The 24,586-nt window shown below is 39.9% G+C and overlaps 1 protein-coding gene across 1 annotated transcript in view; it reads left to right on the top strand.

The window, feature by feature from the left end:
- The window catches only part of clint1a (clathrin interactor 1a), a 180,632-nt gene that overhangs the window by 81,807 nt on the left and 74,239 nt on the right, over nt 1-24,586 (top strand). Inside the window, exons 4-5 of the mRNA XM_073067888.1 lie at nt 12,554-12,662; nt 14,020-14,184. Of these exons, the coding sequence (XP_072923989.1) occupies nt 12,554-12,662; nt 14,020-14,184 (274 nt within the window). The remainder of the gene's footprint in view (nt 1-12,553; nt 12,663-14,019; nt 14,185-24,586) is intronic.

Raw genomic sequence — 24,586 nt, 5'->3', positions numbered from 1 at the left:
GTCCCCTAATTATTGAGTTCCCTATTACTGCTGCCATCCTCTTCAGTTCCCTACCCTTTTAAGCCACAGGGCCAGACTCAGTGTCAGAGGCACATCCACTGTTGCTTCCCTGAGGTAGGTTCCTCCCCCCAACAGTACCCAAAGTGGAGTACTTATTGTTGAGGAGGATGACCACAGGAGTGCTCTCTGCTATCTGATATTTTCTCTTCCCTCTCTGGACAGTCATCCATTTATCTGTCTCTTGTAGCCTTGGGGTGACTACTTCCCTAACTCCTGTCACCTCTTCACTTTCCCTAACAAGCCGAAGGTCATTCAGCTACAGCTTCAGGTTCCCAACATGGTCTCTAAGGAACTGCATCTCAATGCGCCTGGTACAGATGTGGCCATTGGGGAGTCTGGAAGTCTCCTGGAAATCCCACATCTGACACCCAGAACAGAACACTGGCCCTGTAGACATTCTCCCTATTCTTTCAAGAGTTAAATAAGAAAAAGAATTAAGAAATAAACTAAGCTACTTACCTCACTTCTGCCTGGTCTCGCTGAAGCCTGTTGAGCCAAAGCCTCACCACTCTGACTAGATCACTCCCACAATGACTGCTCCGCTAGATAGTACCTCTCTTTTATCGGACTGGATTTTTTAAGCTCTGCTTCAGACCTGCGTGGGAACACTTTTACTATGCACCATTTTCTAAAGGGTGGCTGTTCTCTGTGTATGACTATTCCCTAGTATCAGTGTCTGTGTTTTGTGTTCTCTGCATTTTTTATTTTAAACTAATTTCACATGTTAGCTTATGGAAGTTTTCTTTTGAATACTGGAAAGTTAAAATATGTCATTTTTTCTTTCCACTTTCTTGTTTAAGCTTGTTCATAAATCCGGGGAGAATTTTTTTACAACTTCCTTTCTGAGTATAATGTACATTGTTTTGAAGTAAGCTGTTTGCATGAAGGCTATTCAGATGTTTTGTTTGACTTCAATTATACACAAACCAAATGCTGTTTGCGGGGCTTGTTGTCACAGACTGTCAGTCACATGTCTTAACATAACAGGAGTGACTTAAAAATACTAATTATGTTAAACACTTTGTGGAATTGTTTTGTATAGGAACATGCTATTACTGCTATTCATTTAAAATTTGCAAAAATTATCATGTCAACTTTTTATATATTGTGGTGAGCAATTGGTCCATGATGACAGACGAGAAAAACTTGTTTAGCTCAACTGCCAGTTCTATTGTGACAAGCACAGAAACAGATCAGGCGCTATGTCCTGGGGAGAGAACTCACTCAGTTGCATACAGTTGGGGGAGGTGATCATTACACACACCAGTCACAGTCAGGGTGACCCAGAAACGCACATGAATATCTGTATAACCCAAGCTAAAATGAAACAATAAATGAACTTGATCTTCCCATCATAATCCCACGAAAACATTTTTTAAAACAAGAACTATAAATAATGCTGGCCACTAGGAATGTTGGGGGCGGGCTGACGACCACCACGCCCCCCTCCCCGCCCCAAGCGCTACAAAAAGCAGATTCTGTGTTTATGACTTGATGCTGCAAGTGGTGTATTTAAATGTATCCTGGCAACATTTTGCAAGTCAAAGTTGGCTGAGTTTGGGCTTTAAAGAAATAAGAAAAGGAAAATTTTTAAACAGGTATCTAAAATATGTAAGAAGAAAATTATTACATCGAAGTATGGAGGTGGGAGGTGACAGAAGTTTGTGCAGGGGAGCACTTTGTATCTCATGATCATAATACTATTAGTGTCAAGGTAATTATGGAAAAGGTTAGGTCTGGTCCTCTGGTTAAGGTTCTAAATCAAGAAAGGCCAAATTTGATACTATCAGAAATGATCTGCCCAGTATGGATTAGGATAGGTGGTTTTCTGAGAAAGGTATATTTAGTAAATGGCAGGCCTTCAAAAGTGAAATTTTGAGAGTACAGAATTTGTTTGTTGCTGTCACATTAAAAGCAAGGATAACAGGTTTAAAGAACTTTGGTTTTCGAGAGATATTGAGGTGCTAGTTAAGAAGAAAGCAGTGCATAGCAGGTATAGGAGGGTAGGAACAAAGGAGGTTATTGAAGAGTATAGGAAATGCAGTAGAACACTTAAGATGGAAATCAGGATGGCTAAAAGAAGATGTGAGTTTGCTCAAGCAAACTCAAGCAAAAGCCAAGGGCTTTTACAGATACAGATATAACAAGGGACAAAACTGGTCCTCTGGAAGATCAGAATAGTAATTTATGCAGAGAGTCAAAAGAAATGGGGAGGGATCTTAAGTGCATTTTATTGCATCTGTATTTTCTTGGGAGACAGACACAGAGTATGTAGATGTGAGGCAATGCAGCAGTGAAGTCATGGACCCTATATAGATTACAGAGGACAAAGTGTTGAGGCAAATTAGGGCATGACAAAATGTATCCTGGATCCTATGGGAGGCTTGTGCAGAAATTGCAGGGGCCCTGACAGAGAGATTTAAAACATCCTTTGCTACTGGTGTGCTGGAGCTTTGGAGGATAGCTAATGTTCCCTTATTTAAGAAAGGCCCTAAGAATAAGCCAGAAAATTATAGGCTAGTGAGCCTGATATCAGTAGTGGAAAGTTATTGGAAAGTATTCTAAATAAATTCTAAAGTATATAAATATTTGGATAGACAGACAGATAGGGATAGTCAACATGGACTTTTAAGAAGACCTTTGACTAGGTCCATTATGAGAGGATAGTCAAAAAGGTCCGTTCTCTTGGAGTTCAGGATAAGGTAGTAAATTGGATTGGATATTGGCTTCATGGGAGAAGCCAAAGAGTGGTAGTACATGATTGTCTCTCTGACTGGGGGCTTGTGACTAGTGGTGTGGTGCAGGGATCGGTACTGGGTCCATTGTTTTTTTGTCATCTATATCAGCCATCTGGATGATCATGTGATAAATTGGATCAGCAGGTTTGCAGATAACACCAAGATTGGGGGCATAGTGGACAGCGAGGAAGGGTATCAACACCTGCAGCAGGATCTGGACCTTCTGGAATAATCAGCTGAAAAATGGCGGATGGAATTTAATGCAGACAAGTACAAGGTGTTGCACTTTGGGAGTAGGTCACTGAGGAGTGTGGTAGAATAGAGGGATCTGGGAATGCATCCTTAGTTCATTGAAAGTGCCATCACTGGTAGATAGTGTTGTAAAGAAAGCTTTTGGGACTTCGGCCTTCATAAGTTAATGTTTTGAATACAGGAGTTGGGATGTTATGTTGAAATTGTTTTAAGATGTTGTTGAGGCCTGATTTGGTGTATTGTGTGCAGTATTGGTTACCTGCCTACAGGAAAGATGTAAATAAGATTGAAAGTGCAGAGAACACTTACAAGGATGTTGTTGGGACTTAATAACATGAGTTATAGGAAAAGGTTGAATAGGTTAGGAATTTTATTCTCTAGAGCATAGAAAATTGAAGGGAGGATTTGATAGAGGTATACAAAATTGCGGGGTATCTATAGGGTAAATATAAGCAGACTTTTCCCACTGAGGCTGAGTGAAACTATTAGATGTCATAGGTTAAGGAAGAAAGGTGAAATGTTTAAGGAGAACATGAGGGGGAAAGTCTTCACTCAGGTTGGTGGAAGTGTGGAGCGAGCTATCAGCTATCAGTGATGGATGCAGGGTGGATTTCAACATTTAAGATAAATTTGGATAGATATATGGATGGGGCATGTACGGAGGGCTATGGTCTGGGTGTAGATCGATGGGACTAGGCAGGTTAATGGTTTGCCACAGATTAGATGGACCAAAAGGCCTTTTTTCTGTGCTGTAGCATTTAATGGCTCTACTTTTATATTTCTGTATTCTGATGGTTGGTTTATAGGTATATTTTGTGATCGTTATGGTTATTTGCTGAAGTCTTAGTATTGACGCCATCTTTCTATTTTTTAAATAACGTAAACTATGGTTGTCTGTCATGTCCGATGATGACCGGAATTTGTGCTGGAGAGTTTTTAAAGTGGAAGAGCAGTTGCTCTGGTATAGTTACACTCTCTTGACTTCAGAAGTCTGAGTCCAGTACTATGAACAAGCATCACAAACTGGAGTATTTGGTTACGGTGGAAGACAATGATGTCTTCTGTTTCTTGTCATGCCCTTAGAGTGTTGTGGTACCACCTGGTGGTTGGATCTCTCTGTAGATCTCATTTGTCCAGTCTGCCAGAGCTGACTTCGCATACTAGGGCAGGCACGTCCCCATCTTACTGGGGTATGAGGCCTCCGACGAACCTCACCTGGTTTGGCTAGCCTGTTGAAGCACTGTACTAGGGTGTGGCCACTGTCACATGTAAACAGCTACTTGGAGCCACGGCCGAGAGCTGAATGTCCAGTGGGGACCAAAGGTGAGTGAGCAGTCCCAGAATAGGTGCTACCCCTCCTTGGACACCCCATACACCAAATTTAATAACATACAGGAATATTAATTCCATATTTTAAGTGCAGTGAGTTCATCTGCAGTAATCCCCATTGTGTTTCACAGCAGAGATTTGATGATAAACAGCCACAGATGGTAATTAATGAGGTTTAAATGCTGCACACCCGTGTTGAGAATGTAGCATTTCATTATTTATCTTCTAACGTGTGAAGTCTTGCTCTTTTTCTGATGCTGATTGGCTAACGTGCTGTTTAGTATGCTTAGCCGAATTTTTGAATTTGATCTGTAACAGTGTTTGAACTTTATAGGCAACCTTTTTGTAATAACTAAAATAACTTTTAAATACCCATTTACAAAGGACCAAACTTCAAACCTAGTACTTCGAAAATACCTCATACATTGTGTATACTTGGTTGAAATGAGTTTACAATGACCTGTATGTTGGCAAAGCGCGAAGTCCCACGCCATCAGGTTCAAGAACAGCTATTTTGCTCTAACCACCATTCAATTCTGAACCAACCAGTACAACAATGAGCACTGCAGTTTAGCAACACAATAATGACCTTGTACTAAAATGAACTTCTTGTTCTAATTCTGTCTCTGATAGTATGTTTAATTTGTTTTTCTTGTGAGCGTGTCTTGTAGTTTTACATATGACAATAAGCTCAACTATGGTTTTGCCTTTAAAGAGAAATGCAGTTGCTTCAACCATATGATTTGAAGCTTTGATATCATACATGCCCCAGTATTTATCATTTTTAAATCTTTTTTTAAAAAAAAAAAATATATATATATATATATATATATATATATATATATATATCCCACAACACTAGTTAGTATTGTCCATTGTGAAAGGCTGGCAGTCATGAAAATGGTATTACATTTTAAAAGTAATTGCAGTCAGATGTAGCAATATCATGTTGTTACTAATATTTTTGTAGTCCATGCTCTAGATTGCTAAATGGTATGAAAGTCAGAGGACCTTCTTATATTCTTAAGTTTTGGTATTTTTTAAAGAAATAAAAGATATTTGATGGCCATCACAATTTGAGGAGGTGAATTTAAAACAACAATAAATTAATTTGAAGTCTGAAGTATTCCTGAGGCTGTGTGGATTTAGAACATAATGCAAGCTAGAACCTGGTGTTTAGCAATGCTGTGAAAAAGTTACAGCATTCAGAGATGTTTCACCAGAAAAGCTAATTTGCTGGAAGGCAGCAGTAAATGGTTTAGATTATGTTGAACATCAATTGATGGGTCATTTCCGGGATATTTAAAGCATTTGCCTCACATTGCTGTAGTAACATGCATTTCTTCTAATCTGTGAGTCATTCCTAGATGAAAATAATGGCACAGTACTCCAGGGAATGTACTTGAATAGATGTAATGCTTTCCTTCCAGTTGCCGTTTTTAAGGCACCACTGGGGTAGCATTCATAAAGCCTTTAGACATGGGAACACAAGTAGACTTTAGCCCCTCAAGCTTGCTACTACGTTCAGTAAGGTTATAGCTGGTCCATCCATTGAGGCATGAGATTATATGAGCTTGCAAAAGTTGATTGGAGTAGGCTGTTTACAGGGAAAGGGACCATGGGCAAGGAGCACACACAAAATGCTGGTGGAACACAGCAGGCCTGGCAGCATCTATAAGGAGAAGCACAGTCGATGTTTCGGGCCGAGACCCTTCGTCAGGACTAACTGAAAGGAAAGATAGTAAGAGATTTGAAAGTAGTGGGGGGAGGGGAAATGCAAAATGATAGGAGAAGACCAGAAGACCTGTCCTTACACTTCCTCCCTCACCACCATTCAGGGCCCCAGACAGTCCTTCCAGGTGAGGTGACACTTCACCTGTGAGACGGCTGGAGTGGTATACTGCGTCCGGTGCTCCTAGTGTGGTCTTTTATATATTGCTGAGACCCGACGCAGACTGGGAGACCGTTTCGCTGAACACCTACGCTCGGCCCGCCACAGAAAGCAGGAACTCCCAGTGGCCACACATTTTAATTCCACGTCCCATTCCCATTCTGATATGTCTATCCATGGCCTCCCCTACTACCAAGATCCCTGTGGAAAGCAGAAAGGGGGGGGGGGGGAGAGGGAAAGATGTGCTTGGTAGTGGGATCCCGTTGGAGGGGGCGGAAGTTACGGAGAATTATACGTTGGACCTGGAGGCTGGTGGGGTGGTAGGTGAGGACAAGGGGAACCCTATCCCGAGTGGTGTGGCAGGCGGATGGGGTGAGGGCAGATATATACCGGCTGGGTAGCCTCCAACCTGATGGATGAAGATTGACTTCTCTAACTTACGTTAATGCTTCTCCTCCCCTTCTTACCCCATCTCTGACAGATTTAGTTGTTTTTTTTTCTTTTTCTCTCTCTCTGCCCATCACTCTGCCTGTTCTCCATCTCCCTCTGGTGATCACCCCCTTGCTTTCTCCCTAGGCCTCCCGTCCTTTCCCTTCTCCAGCTCTGTATCACTTTTGCCAATCACCTTTCCAGCTCTTAGCTTCATCCCACCCCCTCTGGTCTTCTCCTATCATTTCGCATTTCCCCCTCCCCCCCACTACTTTCAAATCTCTTACAGTTAGTCCTGACGAAGTTCTTACAGTTCCTTTCAGTTAGTCCTGACGAAGGGTCTCTGCCCGAAATGTTGACAATGCTTCTCCTTATAGATGCTGCCTGGCCTGCTGTGTTCCACCAGCATTTTGTGTGTGTTGTTTGAATTTCCAGCATCTGCAGATTTCCTCGTGTTTGCACAGGCAGTTAGGTGGCTTTTTTAAATAGTAGTTAAGAATTCAAGGTCTGCATGTTCCTGAGTGAAATCTGGAGCTGGTAGGTATAGGGAACCCTGAATAATGAGAGGTATGCCCTGGACAGGAAAAAGGAGGGATAGGTGAGATTTGGGCTGCTCGGATCAAGTAAATTTCTGGAAGAGTATATGGTGAAATTTTGAGGGTACAGAATCTTTATGTTCCTGTTAGGTTGAAAGGAAAGGTTAAAAGTTTGAGAGAGCCATGGTTTTCGAGGGATATTGGAAATTTGGTTCGGTAAAAGAGGGAGATCTACAATAACTATAGACAGCATGGAATAAATGAGGTGCTCGAGGAATATAAAGAATGTAAAAAGAATCTTAAAGAAATTAGAAAAGCTAAAAGAAGATATGTTGCTTTGGCAAGTAAGGTGAAAATAAATCCAAAGGGTTTTTACAGTTATATTAATAGCAAAAGGATAGTGAGGGATAAAATTGGTCCCTTAGAGAATTAGTGTGGATAGCTATGTGTGGAGCCAAAAGAGATGGGGGAGATTTTGAACAATTTCTTTACTTTGGTATTCACTAAGGAGAAGGATATTGAATTGTGCAAGGGAAACAAGTAGGGTAGTTATGGAAACTATGATGATTAAAGAAGATGAAGTACTGATGCTTTTAAGGAATATAAAAGTAGAGAAGTCTCTGGGTCCTGACAGGATATTCCCTAGGACCTTGAGGGAAGTTAGTGTAGAAATAGCAGGGGCTCTGACAGAAATATTTCAAATGCCATTAGAAATGGGGATGGTGTTGGAGGATTGTCGTATTGCTCATGTGGTTTCATTGTTTAAAAAGGGTTCTAAGAGTAAACCTAGCAATTATCGGCCTGTAAGTTTGACGTCAGTGGTGGGTAAGTTGATGGAAAGTATTCTTAGAGATGGTATATATAATTATCTGGATAGACAGGGTCTGATTAGGAACAGTCAACATGGATTTGTGCATGGAAGGTCATGTTTGACAAATCTTATTGAATTTTTTGAAGATGTTACTAGGAAAGTTGATGAAGGTAAAGCAGTGGATGTTGTCTATATGGACTTCAGTAAGGCCTTTGACAAGGTTCCACACGGAAGGTTAGTTAGGAAGGTTCAATCTTTAGGTGTTAATATTGAAGTAGTAAAATGGATTCAACAGTGGCTGAATGGGAGATGCCAGAGAGTAGTGGTGATAACTGTTTGTCAGGTTGGAGGCTGGTGACTAGTGGTGTGCCTCAGGGATCTGTACTGGGTCCAATGTTGTTTGTCATATACATTAATGATCTAGATGATGGGGTGGTAAATTGGATTAGTAAGTATGCAGATGATACTAAGGTAGGTGGCGTTGTGGATAATGAAGTAGGTTTTCAAAACTTGCAGAGAAATTTAGGCCAGTTAGAAGAGAGAGCTGAAAGATGGCAGATGGAGTTTAATGCTACTAAGTGTGAGGTGCTACATTTTGGTAGGACTAATCAAAATAGGACATAAATGGTAAATGGTAGGGCATTGAAGAATGCAGTAGAACAGAGTGATCTAGGAATAATGGTGCATAGTTCCCTGAAGGTGGAATCTCATGTGGATGGGGTGGTGAAGAAATCTTCTGGTATGCTGGCCTTTATAAATCAGAGCATTGAGTATAGGAGTTAGGATGTAATGTTAAAATTGTACAAGGCATTGGTGAGGCCAAATTTGGATTACTGTGTACAGTTCTGGTCACTGAATTATAGGAAAGATGTCAACAAAATAGAGAGAGTACAGAGGAGATTTACTAAAATGTTACTTGGGTTTCAGCACCTAAGTTACAGAGAAAGGTTGAACAAGTTAGGTCTTTATTCTTTGGAGTGTAGAAGGTTGAGGGGGGGACTTGATAGAGATATTTAAAATAATGAAGGGGATAGATAGAGTTGACGTGGATAGGCTTTTTCCATTGAGAGTAGGGGAGATTCAAACAAGGGGACATGAGTTGAGAGTTGTGGGCAAAAGTTTAGGGGTAACATGAGGGGGATCTTCTTTACTCAGAGAGTGGTAGCTGTGCGGTACAAGCTTCCAGTAGAAGTGGTAGAGGCAGGTTCAATATTGTCATTTGAAGTAAAATTGGATAGGTATATGGACAGGAAAGGAATGGAGAGTTATGGGCTGAGTGAGTGCAGGTCGGTGGGACTAGGTGAGAGTAAGCGTTCGGCACGGACTAGAAGGGCCGAGTTGGCCTCTTTCTGTGCTGTAATTGTTATATGGTTATATATGGGATGGAAGACAGTACTCAAGAAGGAAATTAGGTGGACAAAAGGGGGCAGGAGATTACTTTGCCAAAGAAGTTTAAAATCCAAAGAGATTGTATAGTTTAGAAAGAATGGAGAGAATAGGGCCACTCAAAAGACCAAAGGGGACACCATTGTGTGGTGCTGATGGAGAAGGTTCTTAAAGAATACTTCCCCTCTAATAACTGTGGAGAAAGACATGAACACATCAAAAGTAAGAGAAGTAACTGGGAAGGTGTTGGTGGTAATCCACGTTACAGAAGAATAGGAGCTGAATGTCTTAAAAGGTATGAAACATAGAAACATAGAAAACCTACTAGACAATACAGGCTCTTCGGTCCACAAAGCTGCTGAACATGTTCCTACCTTAGAACTACCTAGGCTTTACCCATAGCTCTCCTCTATTTTTCCAAGCTCTATGTAGCCATCCAGGAGTCTCTTAAAAGACCCTATCGTTACCACCGCTGCCAGCAGCCCATTCCACCCACTCACCATTCTCTGCATTTAAAACAAACTTACCCCTGACATCTCCTCTGTACCTACTTTCAAGCACCTTAAAACTATGCCCTCTCGTGCTAGCCAATTCAGCCCTGGAGAAAAGATCCACACGATCAATGCCTCTCATTATCTTGTACACCTCTATCGGGTCATCTCCCATCCTCCATCGCTGCAAGGAGAAAAGGCCGAGTTCAATCAACCTATTCTCATAAGGCATGCTCCCCAATCCAGGCAACATCCTTGTGAATCTCGTCTGCTCCCTTTCTATGGTTTCCACGTCTTTCCTATAGTGAGGCGACCAGAATTGAGCACAGTACTCCAAGTGGGGTCTGACCAGGGTCCTATATAGCTCTATGAAGGTAGATGAATTTCCAGGGCTTAACAAGCTATTTCCAAGAGCACTGTAGGAGGCTAGAGAGGAAATTGTGGGAACCCTGGCTGACATACTTGCATCATCCGTAGACACGGGCAAAGTGCCAGTGGAAGGTAGTGATGTTGTATCTTTAAGAAAGGTGGCAAAGAAAAAAAGCATGTGATCTGTTTGCCAATGAGAATAGCTGTGATAGGTAAGTTACTAGAGAGGATTCTGAGGGATAAGGTATACTTCCAGAAAGACAGGCAGTGATTACAGGGGTTGATTAGGGGTAGTTAGCATGAATTTGTGCATGGGAAATTTTGTCTTATGAATTTGAGATTTTTGATTAAGTGACAAAAAAAGTTGAAATTGGCTTGAAGATTAAAAACAGAGGGTGATAGAAGTTTGTTTTGCCAGCTAGAGGCTCATGACTAGTGGTGTGCCTCGAGTTGATGCTCAGCCCATTCTTGTTTGTCATCTATATAAACATTTTGGATAAGAATGTACACGGCATGGTTGATGTGATTGTAGATGATAGTGTAGTGGACGTTGAAGAAGGTTATCAGAATTTATGGAGATCCTGAATGGTTGGGCTGAGGAATAATAAATGTGAGGTGTTGCATTTTGGGAAGTCAGTGAATGGCAGGTCCCTGAATAGTGTTGTAGACAGAGTGACCTCTGAGTACAAGTACATGGTTCACTGAAAGTGGAGTCACAGGCAGACACGGGGTTTGGCACATTGACCTTTGTGCATCAGGGATATGAGTGTAAAAATTGAGAGGTCTTATTGCAGTTGTACAGGACGCTTGTGAGGCTACACGTGGAGTGTTGTGTTCTGTTTAGGTGCCCTGCTATGGGAAAGATATTGTTAAACTGGAAAAGGGTGCAGAAAAGATTTACAAGGATGCTGCCAGGACTTGAATTGAGTTTTAGAGAGAGATTGGACAGGCTAGGACATTATTCCTTAAGAGTGTAAGAGATTGAAGAGTAATCTTATAGAGGTGTATAAAATCATGAGGGGCTTAAATAGGATGAGTGCACTCAGTCTTTTCCTCAGGATTGGGAAATCAAGAACTAGAGGGCACAGGTTTAAGGTGTGAGGGGGGGAAATTTAATCAGAATTTGAGGGACAAATTTTTCCACAAAAGGAGGTATCTGTGTGAGATTGGTTGCTAGAGGAAGTGTTGAGCTGGGCACAACAATAGCTCTGAAGACTGTCTAATAGTTACATGGATTGGAGAGGTTTAGATGGTTATAGGTCAAACAGTGGCAAATGGGGCATCTATTCAACATGGAGCACTTGGGCTAAAGGGCCTGTTTTCATGTTCTATTCAGTGGACCTTTTGGATAGACTTGGATCAGGAAAAGTTGTGTGTTTGCATTTCTTTAACCTCCTACTTTGTTATTGAGTAGCCTTTGACAAGCTACATTAGTTTTCAGATTGTAGCAGAATTGTAAAATATTGTATATTATATCATTGTGCAGATCCTTCTCTTAATAGCTATTTGCCTCTTCCTTTTGGTGTCTGCTGTAATGAAATTTTAGATTTGGAGGAAGTTCTATACTTGAAGACAAACTCCCTAATGACTAGTTGGCTGCTGATCTTGTGCTTCATAATTCAAAAAATAATTTGTTGGTTTATATGTTGTGGCAGATTTGACACATTGTTTGATGGAGAGCTTTGCTTTGTTTTGTTTAGATGGGGTTAGGAGCATTTATTAAAGGGGAAAGTGCAAAGAATATCTTCCCCAAAGTGGTATTGATTTATAGGATTGTGTTTAAATTTTAAAGTTTAAACACATCCTGTAATTTGGTGTGCAGTTTCTAAATTTGATAATTAAATATTACTGTTTTGATAGTTTACTCTTTATAGTCAAAGGATCTTGAATTGTATAGCTATAATTGTGCAAGGTCACTGTCAAGTAGAAAAGTATATTAAGTTAATGTAAATAACAGTGAAAATAAATGTTTTCTTTATGCATCAACTCATTGGGAAATCAGGTTGGGGTTTTATCAGCATGTGATTAGTTTATTGTGAACAGGCATCTCTAATTTTTACCAGAGTGGAAGGTCAGTTTTATTTATGTTCTGTTTATTTGGTAAACTAATATTGCCGCTGTCAATTTTGATTTGTGCTGGGAATTCCCACTGACTGATGTTCATAGTATTTTATTAAAGTAGAAAGCAATCATTACAATGTGACAGTATGTGACTTTATTCTCAGTTTCCTTTCATTGTCTTCCCCTTCTTCTTTTTACAGTCCTTGCTGCTTTTGGCTTTTCTCATAAGGAATGGGTCAGAGCGAGTAGTTACCAGTGCCCGAGAACACATTTACGATTTGCGTTCGATGGAAAACTATCACTTCGTAGGTAAGCACACCTCCGGCGCTAGGGAGCAAAATAAAAAAAAGCTTTGAGCAAATTATAACAGCAAGCAGAGTTGTCAGTCACTTGAGCCACTAGATCAGCTTCCTTCACTAATTAGAATGTGACTGGTGGCACTATCTGAAGTGTACAGAATCTGAGATTTGGGGGCCCTAGAGTATTAATTAGTGAAGACAAGAACTCGCAGAAAGGACATGGTAATAACAACACAACTAGCACAACATGAGTGCTCAGGTTTTTCTTTATATAAAAAAAACACAACAGCTATGACTCCCTTGTGATGCTCATAAAGAAATTGCCTTAATTACATAGGAAGGAAAGGTTAGACACCAACACAGACTAATCTGTTTGAAGAAGCAAGAATATCTGCAAATAATATTTACAATGCAATGGCAATAAGGCCATGTTTTTATTGTTTTGACATTAAAGTTAAAACTTGGAGACTGGAAAAAAAGCCGATGTAATTTGTCAGATTTAAATGTACAACCTAATAATAATCTAGGTACCTTTTTTATGTGGGTAAATTCTGCTAGATTGTCAAAGCTCTGCAATTGCAAGTCTAATAGCTATATTTGGGAACAACGCCTTATCAAAAAAATTGTCATTTATTGCTTACAATAATTACCAGTGCAGCCTCATGCATTCTGCCAATATTAGAAAGGCACATGCTGCAAAAATTTAATTGGTATATCCACCATGACACTAAGCTTGAAATTAAAATTTATACGCTGCATTTTTTTAAACAAAATTAGCTTTAAGGCATGGCAGGTGTAAAATGGGTATTTTGAGGCAGGCAGTAAAAGTATTACAAATGGTTTTGACCTAGATTAAGGAAATGAAGACTTTGTCAGTAGTTATTGTTTCCTATCAGTGTCTACTAATTGTGATTTAAATGTTCATTTGAAGACATTGGGGAAAATGGTATTGGGTATTGCTCTCCTCAAATAATCATTACAAAGTGTGGGCTTTAACAAAAATGTGTGAGAAGCACAGGAGAGTGGATGACCTACCTGGACTTGTAATGTGACCCCTGGATGAAAAAATAACAATAGTTAGAACAGCAAAGAATTGACTTGATAATTTAAACTGTTAACAATTTGAAACTTGCCTCTAGCCCGCTTCATGTCAGCTTCACACTGTTATTTTCCAGTATTGATCTTTTAAGCTGTGCCTAACACCATGTTACTATTGCTGGAACATCTTTTTGATAATTAATACATTTATCATACATATTCAATTATATATATTATATTTTCTACACAGTTAGCTGGAAAGCTTTGATTCCATAATTTTAATTCCTGCTGAGTACAATTTATATTGTCTGTTATCTGGGTATTTTCAGATGAAAATGGCAAGGACCAAGGAGTAAATGTGCGACAGAAAGTGAAAGAAATGGTCGAATTTATACAGGATGATGACCGTCTGCGAGAAGAACGGAAAAAAGCCAAGCGGAACAAAGACAAATATATTGGCGTTTCTTCAGACAGTTTGGGAGGCTTTAGATACAGTGAGTATTGAGATGTTTGTGAAATAAAAAGGAGGAATAATGTTAGGCATCTGACTTTCAAGGTTTTATTTTGAAGAATCCTTTAGGATTCTGAATAGAAACAAAATTGAAGCGGAGCTATTGTACATTTGGAAACAAAGATTTCAAATCTATCCTTGCAATTGTCTCTGATGTGCATGCCCACGTATTTATACCTAAATAATTTAATGGATAATATCAGAGTTTGTAACTATAAAATTATGCAGACTTTGTACTAAAGCATATTTTGCTATACAGTCTGCATAGGAATGATCCTAACTGTCAAAACTATTGGGCTGTACTTCTCTGTCCATTCTTTGACCTTTTGAGATCCCTTGTTCTTGTTCTTCAGATGCTAGAATTGTTGGGACAGAAAGGCCACACCTTGCTGAGGTTGTTGTTTGCAATGCATTCGTACTTCTAGCAGGAAGTCATCATACTAAGACAATGGTGTTATTTAGTGTTTGTAAATGCATTTGGCTGGATATGGTATGTGAACAGGATTGTGCATGGCTGTGTTGAATCTAGAAAGCTTATTAATCTTTTGATACTTCCATGTTTATATCTAGATGAAGCAAAAACATCAGAGATTTGTTGATTTGGCTTTGGATTTACAATCTAAATTTAAAAACACAGAGGACTGGCCATTCAATTCTACAGCCTATTTCTATATTCATGGCAGGTTATGACTTAACTCCATGTACCCAGTTACCCTCAATTCCATACTATTGTTGGCCAAAAAAAGACTTCGATTTGATAACTCTTTTATCATTATTTGCCTTCTATGAAAGAGGATTCCAAAGTGTTTCTGAACTTCATTTGTGGAAAAACTATTTTTAGCTATGCCTTCTATTAACTCCCTACTCAGTAAAAGTATCTTCTCCCATCTTGTTATCAATTCCTTTCAATAGTTGAAAGGTTTCATTAAAATATCCTTATCATTCCAAATTCTGGGGAATTAAATTCAATTTGTATAATATTTCCTTACAATTCTTGTAAATCCATGCGCTAATCCTCCTGACCACAACTATTTCCAGTAACCAACTGTGGTCAAAGCGAGGCTTTGTATAAGCCTTTCTAAGTAACTTTATCCCATTGCATTATCTTTCCCTAGATAGGAAGGAAATATTCTAGTTGCCATTTGACTTATTTTCCATAGATGACATTGTAATGATTTATGTACTTTGCTATCTAAATGTCTTGAATTTAAGGAATGGACCAGATTGTTTTCTAACTAATGCAGTTTGCCACATGTTAGACCATTTGTTTAATTTCTTTTGTGTTTGTAAACAGTAGATTTAAATTAAAGCACCCATCATTGTATGCCAAGCATGAAAATGTGAATTTCTATCCAATTATCTCCAGCCTTATCTACTGCATTTGGTGCTCCCAATATAGCTTTGTCCACGTCAGCAAGACCAAGCACAAACTCACCGACTGTTTCTGTACACCCAGAATACAATGGCCATGTTGAACTCCCAGTTGCAATCCATTTAAACTCCCCTTCCCATTCCCACACTGACCTGTCCGTCCTTGGCCTTCTCTGCTGCCAGAATGAGCCAGGCTTCTTGCTGACTCATAAGTGCACCAAGTCCTTGTAAACTGTGGACTTGCAGGTATCCAGATTTGCACATGTGAGGGTCAGCTGAGTATTGTCTAAGTATAAAGTGGGTATGAAGTTGGAGCCAGGATAGGGGTCAGTAGAGGATAAAAATGCAAGTAGGTTTGACAAGGTGAAACTTACAAGATGAAATTTACTAGTTTCTGAAGTGAAAAAGAGCTGGAGGAGTTTGAAAGACCAGGCAGCATCAGTGGAGGCAGAGGGATGACAAACACATCTGGTTGAGACTTTGCACTGTAGAGGGGAGATTCCTGTTATAAAAAGGTGACAGGGAGAAGTGAGAAAGGTGCTAGGTGAAACCAGGTTAGGAAAGTGATAGCTAGAGGCTGGAAGAAGATGTGGAAACAGCAAAAGGGTGCGACAGGTTTTGGCATCTGATAGGAAAGGAGTGGAGTGACTGATGTGCATGTAGTGTTGATGGAGTAGGTTAATGAGCAGAGGTGTTGATCAGTCTGACGGCTTGTGGTAAGTAACCATTTTTGAGTCTAGTGGTCCTGGCGTGGTGCTGTTGGGAGTGAGACAAACAGTCATGAGCAGGGTGGGTGGGATCCTTCATGATATTGCTCGCCCTTTTCTGGTACTTGATGGAAGATAGGCTGGTGCCTCTGTGGCTTTGGGTTGTGATCATAATATGATAGAATTCAACCTGCTATTTGAGAAGGAGAAGCTAAAGTCAGATGTATCAGTATACAGTGGAGTAAAGGGAATTATAGAGGCATGAGAGAGGAGCTGGCCTAAATTGATTGGAGAACACCTCCAGCAGGGATGATGGCAGAGTAGCAGTAGGTGGAATTTCTTGAAGCAATTTGGAAGGCACATGAGATGTACATCTCAAAGAGGAAAAGGATTCAAAAGGCAAAAATGACACAACTGTGGATAACGAGAAGTCAAGCTAACGTAAAAGCCAAAGAGTGGGCATAAAATAAAGCAAAAATTAGTTTGAGGATTGGGAAACTTTTATAAACTAACGTAGGCAACAAAAAAACTCATTAAGAAGGAAAAGATTGAATAGGAAGGTAAGCTAGTCAATAATATTAAAGAGGATACCAAAAGTTTCTTCAGATATATAAAGTATAAAAGAGAGACGACAGTAGATATTGAACCAATGGAAAATGATGCTGGAGAGGTATTAATGGTGGCAAGGAAATGAAGGATGAACCGAATTAAGTGTTTTGCTCAGTCTTTACTGTGGAACACATTAGCAGTAGGCCGCAAGTTCCAAAGTGTCAATGGGCAGAAGTGTGTGAAATTTCAATTACTAGGGAAAAAATGCTTAGGAAACTGAAAGGTCGGGAAGGTAGGTAAGTCACCTAGACTAGATTGTATGCACCCCAGATTTTGAAAGAGGTAGCTGAAAAGCTTGTGATGACATTAGTAATGTTCTTTCAAAAATCAACGGATTCTGACATGGTTCTGGAGGACTGGAAAATTGCAAATGTCACTCTGCTCTTCAAGAAGGGAGAGGGTCACACGAAAGGAAATTGTAGGCCAGTTAGTCTGACCTCAGTGGTTGGGCAGATGTTGGAGTCGATTGTTAAGGACATGGTTTCGGAGTGCTTGGAGGCACATGATAAAATAGGCCATAGTCAGCATGGTTTCCTTAAGGGAGAGTCTTGCTTGACAAATCTGTTGGAATTCTTTGAAGAAATAACAAGCAGGATAGATGAAGGAGAATTGGTAGATGTTGTGTGCTTGTATTTTCAGAAAGCCTTTGACCAGATGCCACACGTGAGGCTGCTAAACAAGTTTAGAGCCCATGGTACTTTGGGAAAGATGCTAGCATGGATAAAGCAGTGACTAATTGGCAGGAGGCAAAGAGTGAAAATAAAGGGATTCTTTTCTGGTTGCCTGCCAATGGCTAGTTATATTCCACAGGGGCCTATGTAGAGACCGCTGCTTTTTACTTTAAATTTTAAAGACTTAGGTGACCGAATTGATGGCTTTGTGGCAAAGTTTGTAGACAATACAAAGACAAGTGAAGGGGCAGGCGGTTTTGAGGAAGTAGAGAGGCTGTAGATGGACAGACGGATTAGAAGGGGCAGATGGAATGCAGTGTCAGGAAGTATATGGTCATGCTCTTTGGTAGAAGAAATAAAAGTTAGGCTAGTTTCTAAATGGAGAGAAAATTCAAAAACTAGAGTGGCAAATGGACTTGGGAGTCCTTGTGCAGAATTCCCTAAAGGTTAATTTGCAGGTTGAGTCGGTGGTGAAGAAGGGAAATGCAATAGTAACATTCATTTCAAGAAGAAGATATAAAAGCAAGAATGTTGTAATGTTGAGGCTTTATAATGTGAGGACTCACTTGGACTATTGTGAGCAGTTTTGGGCTGCTTATCTTAGAAAGGATGTACTGACGTTGGAGAGGGTTCAAAGGAGGTTCATGAAAATGATTCTGGGATTGGAAAGCTTGTCATATGAGGAGTTTTTGATGACTCAGGACCTATACTCAATTCAGAAAAACGAGGGGTGACCTCATTGAAACCTATCGAATGCTGAAAGGCCTCAATAGAGTGTATGTGGAGAGGTTTCTTATGATGGGGTAGTTTAAGACCAGAGGGGAAGTCGCAGAATGGAGGGGAGTCCTTTTAGAATGGAGATGAGGAATTTCTTCAGACAGAGGGACGTGAATCTGTGGAATTTGTTGCCACAGGCAGCTGTGGAGGCTAAGTCTTTGGATATATTTAAGGCAAAGGCTGATGGAATCTTGATTAGTCAGGGCATGAAGGGATACAGGGAGAAGGCAGGAGATTGGGGCTGAGAGGGAACATGGATCAGCCATGATGAAATGGTATATCAAACTCAATGGACCAAATGGCCTAATTCTGCTCCTACATCTTATAGTTTTATTACGGAATGTCTCTCTGTTGCTTCCCGCTCCTCCCCAGCTCTCTTCACCCTTTATCCAACCATGATTCCCTTTTCCTGTTCTCATTCCACAAGAGACACCCATATTAACATCAAGTTTATCATTATTCACATACACTATGTCATGAAATTTTTTGCAGCAAAAGTACAATGCAATACATAAAGTTACTACAATACTGTGCAAAAGTCTTAGGCACCCTAGCTATATATATGTGCCTAAGACTTTTGCACAATACGGTACGTATATATACATAATGCAGTTCACATGGGCACGTATATACAGACATATTGTATATACATATATACCGTGTATATCCAGACATGCATGCAGACACATGCACGCAGATACAGTGCCTTCAAAAAGTATTCACCCCCTTGGAAATTTTCATGTTTTATTGCTTTACAACATTGAATCACTGTGCTTTTTAATTTGGCTTTTTTGACACTGATCAACAGAAAAAGGCTTTCTTGTCAAAGTGAAGACATTAATTGCAAATATAAAACACAAAATAATTGATTGCATAAGTATTCACCCCCCCCCCCCCATATGACACACTAAATCATCACTAGTACAGCCAATTAGTTTTAGAAGTCACATAATTAATTAAATGGAGACCTGTGTGCAGTCACGGTGTTTCAGTTGATTGTAGTAAAAATACATCTGTGTCAGGAAGGTCCAACTGCTGATGAGTCAGTATGCAGGCAAATACTACACCGAGAAGACAAAAGAACACTCCAAGCAACTCCACGAAAAGGTTATTGAAAAGCACAAGTCGTGAGATAGATGCAAGAAAACTTCCAAGTCACTGAATATCCCTTGGTGTACAGTTAGGTCAATCATCAAGAAATGGGAAGAATGTAGAGCAGGCCGTCCTCAAAAACTAAATGACCATGCAAGAAGCAGTTTACAAGCTTCAGTGGCTGAGATGGGAGAGACTGCACATACAACTGTTGCCCAGGTACTTCACCAGTTGCAGCTTTATGGGACAGTGGCAAAGAGAAAGCCACTGTTGAAAAAAAACTCTCATGAAATCACAGCTAAAGTTTGCCAAAAGGCATGTGGGAGACAGAAATCAAGTGGAAGAAGGTTCTGTAGTCTGTTGAAACCAAAATTGAGCTTTTTTAGTTATCAGACTAAACACTATGTTTGGTACAAGGCAAACACAGCGCATCACCAAAAACACACTATCCCTACCATGAAGCATGATGGTGGCTGTATTGTGCTGTGTGGGGATGCTTCACTGCAGCAGACCCTGGAAGGCTTGTGAAGGTAGAGGGTAAAATGAATGCAGCAAAATACAGGGAAATCCTGGAGGTAAACCTGATACAGTTCTCTTGCAGACTGTGACTTGGGAGAAGATATGTTTTCCAGCAAGACACTCACCCCAAGAATAAAGCCAAGGTTACACAGGAATGGCTTAAAAACAACAAAGTTAATGTCGTGCAGTAACCAAATCAGAGACAAGACCTCAATCCAAATGATAATTTGTGGCTGGACTTGAAAAGGTCTGTTCATTCATGATCCCCATGCAATCTGACAAAGCTTGAGCAGTTTTGTAAACAAAAGTGGGGGAAATTTGAGGTGTCCAGATGTGCAAAGCTTGATAGACCTATCCACACAGACTCAAGGCTGTATTTGTTGCCAAAGGTGCATCTACTAAATACTGACGTGAAGGGGTGAATACTTTTGAATGAATTATTTTGTGTTTATATTTGTAATTAATTTAGATCACTTTGTAGAGATTTGCTTTCATTTTGACATGAGAGTATTTTTCTGTTCCTCAAAAAAGCCAAATTAAATCCACTGTGATTCAATGTTGTAAAACAATAAAACATGAAAACTTCCAAGGGTAGGTGAATACTTTTTATAGGCACTGTAACTGTGTATTTATTTTCATCGGTTAATGGACCATTCAGAAGCCTGATGGCAGAGGAGAAGAAGCTGTTCCTAAAATGTGAGTGTGTGGCTTCAGGTTCCTGCACCACCTCCTTGATGGTAATAATGAGAATAGAATGTGCCATCGAGTTGTCATCAACTCATGGTGACCCCAGAGATAGTTGCCCTAAATGAGTTTCGATCCTCGCAAAAGTGGCTCATTGTTGATAACATTGCATACATAGCTGTCCTTATTGTGTCCATCCATTCTTCCTCTCCACCTTGCCGAGCATGATAGCTTTTTCCAGGGAGCTGTTTCTTTGCATGATGTGACCAAAGTATGGTAGGTGGAGTCTTGTCATTTGAGCTTCTAGAGAGGTTTGATCTCGTTGAGGACCGATACTTCTATTCTGTGAGAGGTCCGCAAGACGAATAATGTTTTTATCCAGCATCACAATTCAAAAGCGTTGATACACTTCCTATCCCCCTCCTTTACTGTCCAACTTTCGCATAATGTAATTGAGAACACCATCGCCTGCACAAATTGCATCTTTGTTTGGTGTACAAATTAAGCAGGCTCCTGGGTGGTAGTAGTCCTTAATGATGGATGCTGTCCTTTTGAGACGTTGTTTTTTGAAGATCTACTCAATGCTAGGGAGGCTAGTGCCCATGATGGAGCTGGCTGAGTTTAGAGCTTTGTGCAGCTTTTATAAATCCTACATGCTGGTAGTATTTTAGTTACATACTCTTCAAGTTGGCCTAATTGAAGTCAATGGCAATGATGAAGAGGACCTCAGGGTATTCCATTTGAAGACTGTTGACCAAGGAGTATAGTTCTTTGAGTGCAGGCATCACATCTCCTTGACATGAGATGTAAACTGCCATCAGGATAGCTGAAATACCCTGTCTACATAGCTAATATGGGCAACACTTCTCCATTACATATTTCAGACCAGGTGAGCAGGAACTCTACTGTAAACTTTGTTTACCTGTGTTGCACTTTTTCTGTAGCTTTTGCACTTTATTCTGCATTTTTATTGTTTTACCTTGTTTAATGCACTGACTAATAATGTTATCTATTTAAACAATATGCAAGGACGAGCTTTACACTGTATCTTTGTATATGTGACAATAAAACACTAACTTGCTAGGACTGTCACATCTGGAAACTATTAGGTGTTGATTAGGAAGGAAACTCTCGTCCTCTAACTGTACCCAAGGATGCCGTACATTGAATTAAGCAGCTGTCGGGCTGAATGGCAGAGTCAGGCAAAGCAGGTAGGTCATGTTTTGGTTAGACATAGCGCGCACAGTTCTCTTTGATAGGTTAGTCTTGATTTTAGTTCAGCTTTGATCTCAATCACTTGAACATTAGATATTAGTATGCTGGGGAGATGGTACCTGAACCCACACTTTTCAGCCTTACCTGTAGCCAGCCTTCTGACCATATTTCTGTGGTAAGTGACTGCATCTGGTTGGTCTTGGAGTGAATTCAGCTGTACTAGGACGCAAGTGAATTCTTGTGGAAAGACCTGGAGTGGATTCAACAGGCCTTGTAAACTAAACTGTTGCCCTACAGGTCTGAAAATCCAGAAGAGTAGTGGGTTGCTGCAGCAGTTAAGTGCGAGTTCTTCAAGGTAGTCTAGGAGTTGGGACTCTATCCCCATTGCTCTGTTGGGTCGGGTCTCCAATCTGGAGGAGGCTGGCATCAGGCACCCTCACAGGTTGGGTGCTCAGTCTGGTCCCATGTAGTTTGGGGTCTAAACTCTAATATTTTTTTCCTTTTATATATGGGGTGCACTACATTAGACCATTACACTATATCCAAGAAATCTAAGATTGAGAAAGAAACAAAGGGGGGGGGGGGGGGACTGAATATTTTTCATTGGGTGAGTATGCACCTTTTCGTAATTGATTGAAAGATTATAGTTAACATTATAATATCAGGTGGCTTGTTTATATGTCCCCATGGCTTTGTACCTGATACTATGAGACTATTATCAAATCTGACAGTGACATTTAAGGTTATAAATTTTATTTGTAGCCCATTTCTTCTTTTATATCATTTTAGAAGCGTGATATTTTCCTGGTTATAAATGTAAATTGTTCAAACTATGTTTTGCTGAAGCTTGAGAAGTGTTTATAACTGTTAAGTGAATGTTCCTTCCAATTTGTACATTACTAGTTTCGACACACTTGTTTCATTACCACTGTCAAGAAGGTTGTACAGGAATGTGAAGACCCCTGCTCATTGATTCTGGAACAGCCTTTGCTCCTCTGCCATCAGGTTTCTGAACGGTTCATGAAACCATGAACATTACCACATTTATTCCTTTTTTTACACTATTTTTATATTTTTCTTGTCTTTGTTTTGCACTGTACTGCTGCTACAAAACAATACATTTCATAACATATGTCTGTGATAATAAATATGATTCTGGTTCACGTGCTAATAGATTTTGAAGTTCTAGTTCAGGAATCATCTGCCAGTAAGTCAGCAATACTAACATTCAAGGTTGTTTGTCCAGATTTCTGTGTTGTTTTTCTCAAGCCACAGCTCTGTATGTAAAAGGATTGACATCTGTAAGTTCAAAAATAATCTCTGTAGAAATGCCTTTGAGTAAACACATTTTCTGCAGTTTTTAAAAGGTTTAATTGTACATGAAGTGCTTTATGAATTTCAGTAGTACAGATTGCCCAGTTGGTTTCTTTCTTATCAGAAGCTATGAAGAATTGAACATGAATTTAAATGGACTCTTATAACTCACCTTGTCTGTGCTGAACATGATGCCTAGCTATGCTAATCCCATTTGCCCACATCCCTCTACTTTCCTGTTCAAATGCCTTTTAAATATTTGATAGTATCTGTCTCCAGCATTTCCTCTGGCAGCTCATTCCAAATATTCACTACCCTTCATGTGTGGAAAAATAAATAAGTTTATCTCCTCTCACCTTAAACCTAGTACCTCTAATTCTAGACAGCCTTACCATGGGAAAATGATTCCTACTCTCTAGGCCCCTCATAATTTCATACAACTGTACTACAGTCCTCACTACAATCTGGACACAAGAACTATTTATAAGGGTAAATTGTTGCTCACCACCTCCTTAGTGAGTTTAGTTTATAGACATCTTAACCACTCGTCATTTTCACTTTTATGACCTCAAGGTCGCAACCATCTGACTATAATCTCTTGTTATCGTTCCATCAGTGGCACACCATTCTTGTGGCTTTGCCTGAGCTCTCATTGGTTTTGCCAGACTGCTATTGCCTTTACAAGGAAAAAAATTCTTAGCTTTAATAACTTAAAATCCTCTTTTCAAATATTAGTGCTAGGAGGGTGACCCTCTGCATAGGTTAAAATATCAAAAGCAGTTTTAAGACTGTGGTTTCAATATGAATTCTGCTATCCTCATAGATGAAATAATTATGATATCAGAATTTAAATCTGATGGAGAATTATCATCTGCCTCCAAATCTATTAATTGAAGTAGTTAATGACATGAAACATCACCTCTGTTTCATTCTCCATTGTTGCTGCTTGTCCTAAAAAGTCTATCTTTTTTTTTCATTAAATGATGTGTAGACTAATATTTAAAGTATCCCCAGTGACATTTGGTTCATGCCCATCTGAACGTACAGAGCAATGTACTACCTCTTGTAAAGATTAACTGTGAACACATTGGATGATCCCTAAGTTACCCTATCTGCTTTCACAGTGGAGGCCAGAGAGTATTGGTGGAACCTTTCCAAAGTCTACTGAAAGGATAGGGGAAACTATCATCAGCATCCTGACCCAGGACAATGTCCTTCATGCTGAAGTCTCAATTGCACTTGGTGGACTCTTTTGGGCAAGCCTCATTTTATGCACATCTAGTATCAGATCGCAAAACATGTACACTATTCTAGACGTACAAAAAAGCTGGATGAACTCAGCAGGTCAGGCAGCATCAGTTGAAAGGAGCAGTCAACGTTTTGGGCCGAAACCCTTTGTTAGGACTAAAGAAGCAGGGGGCAGGGG

Source organism: Hemitrygon akajei, chromosome 15 (assembly GCF_048418815.1).
Source record: "Hemitrygon akajei chromosome 15, sHemAka1.3, whole genome shotgun sequence".
NCBI classification, from domain to species: domain Eukaryota; kingdom Metazoa; phylum Chordata; class Chondrichthyes; order Myliobatiformes; family Dasyatidae; genus Hemitrygon; species Hemitrygon akajei.
Note: the sequence above shows the minus strand (reverse complement) of the source record. Positions and strands in the feature narration are given on the sequence as shown.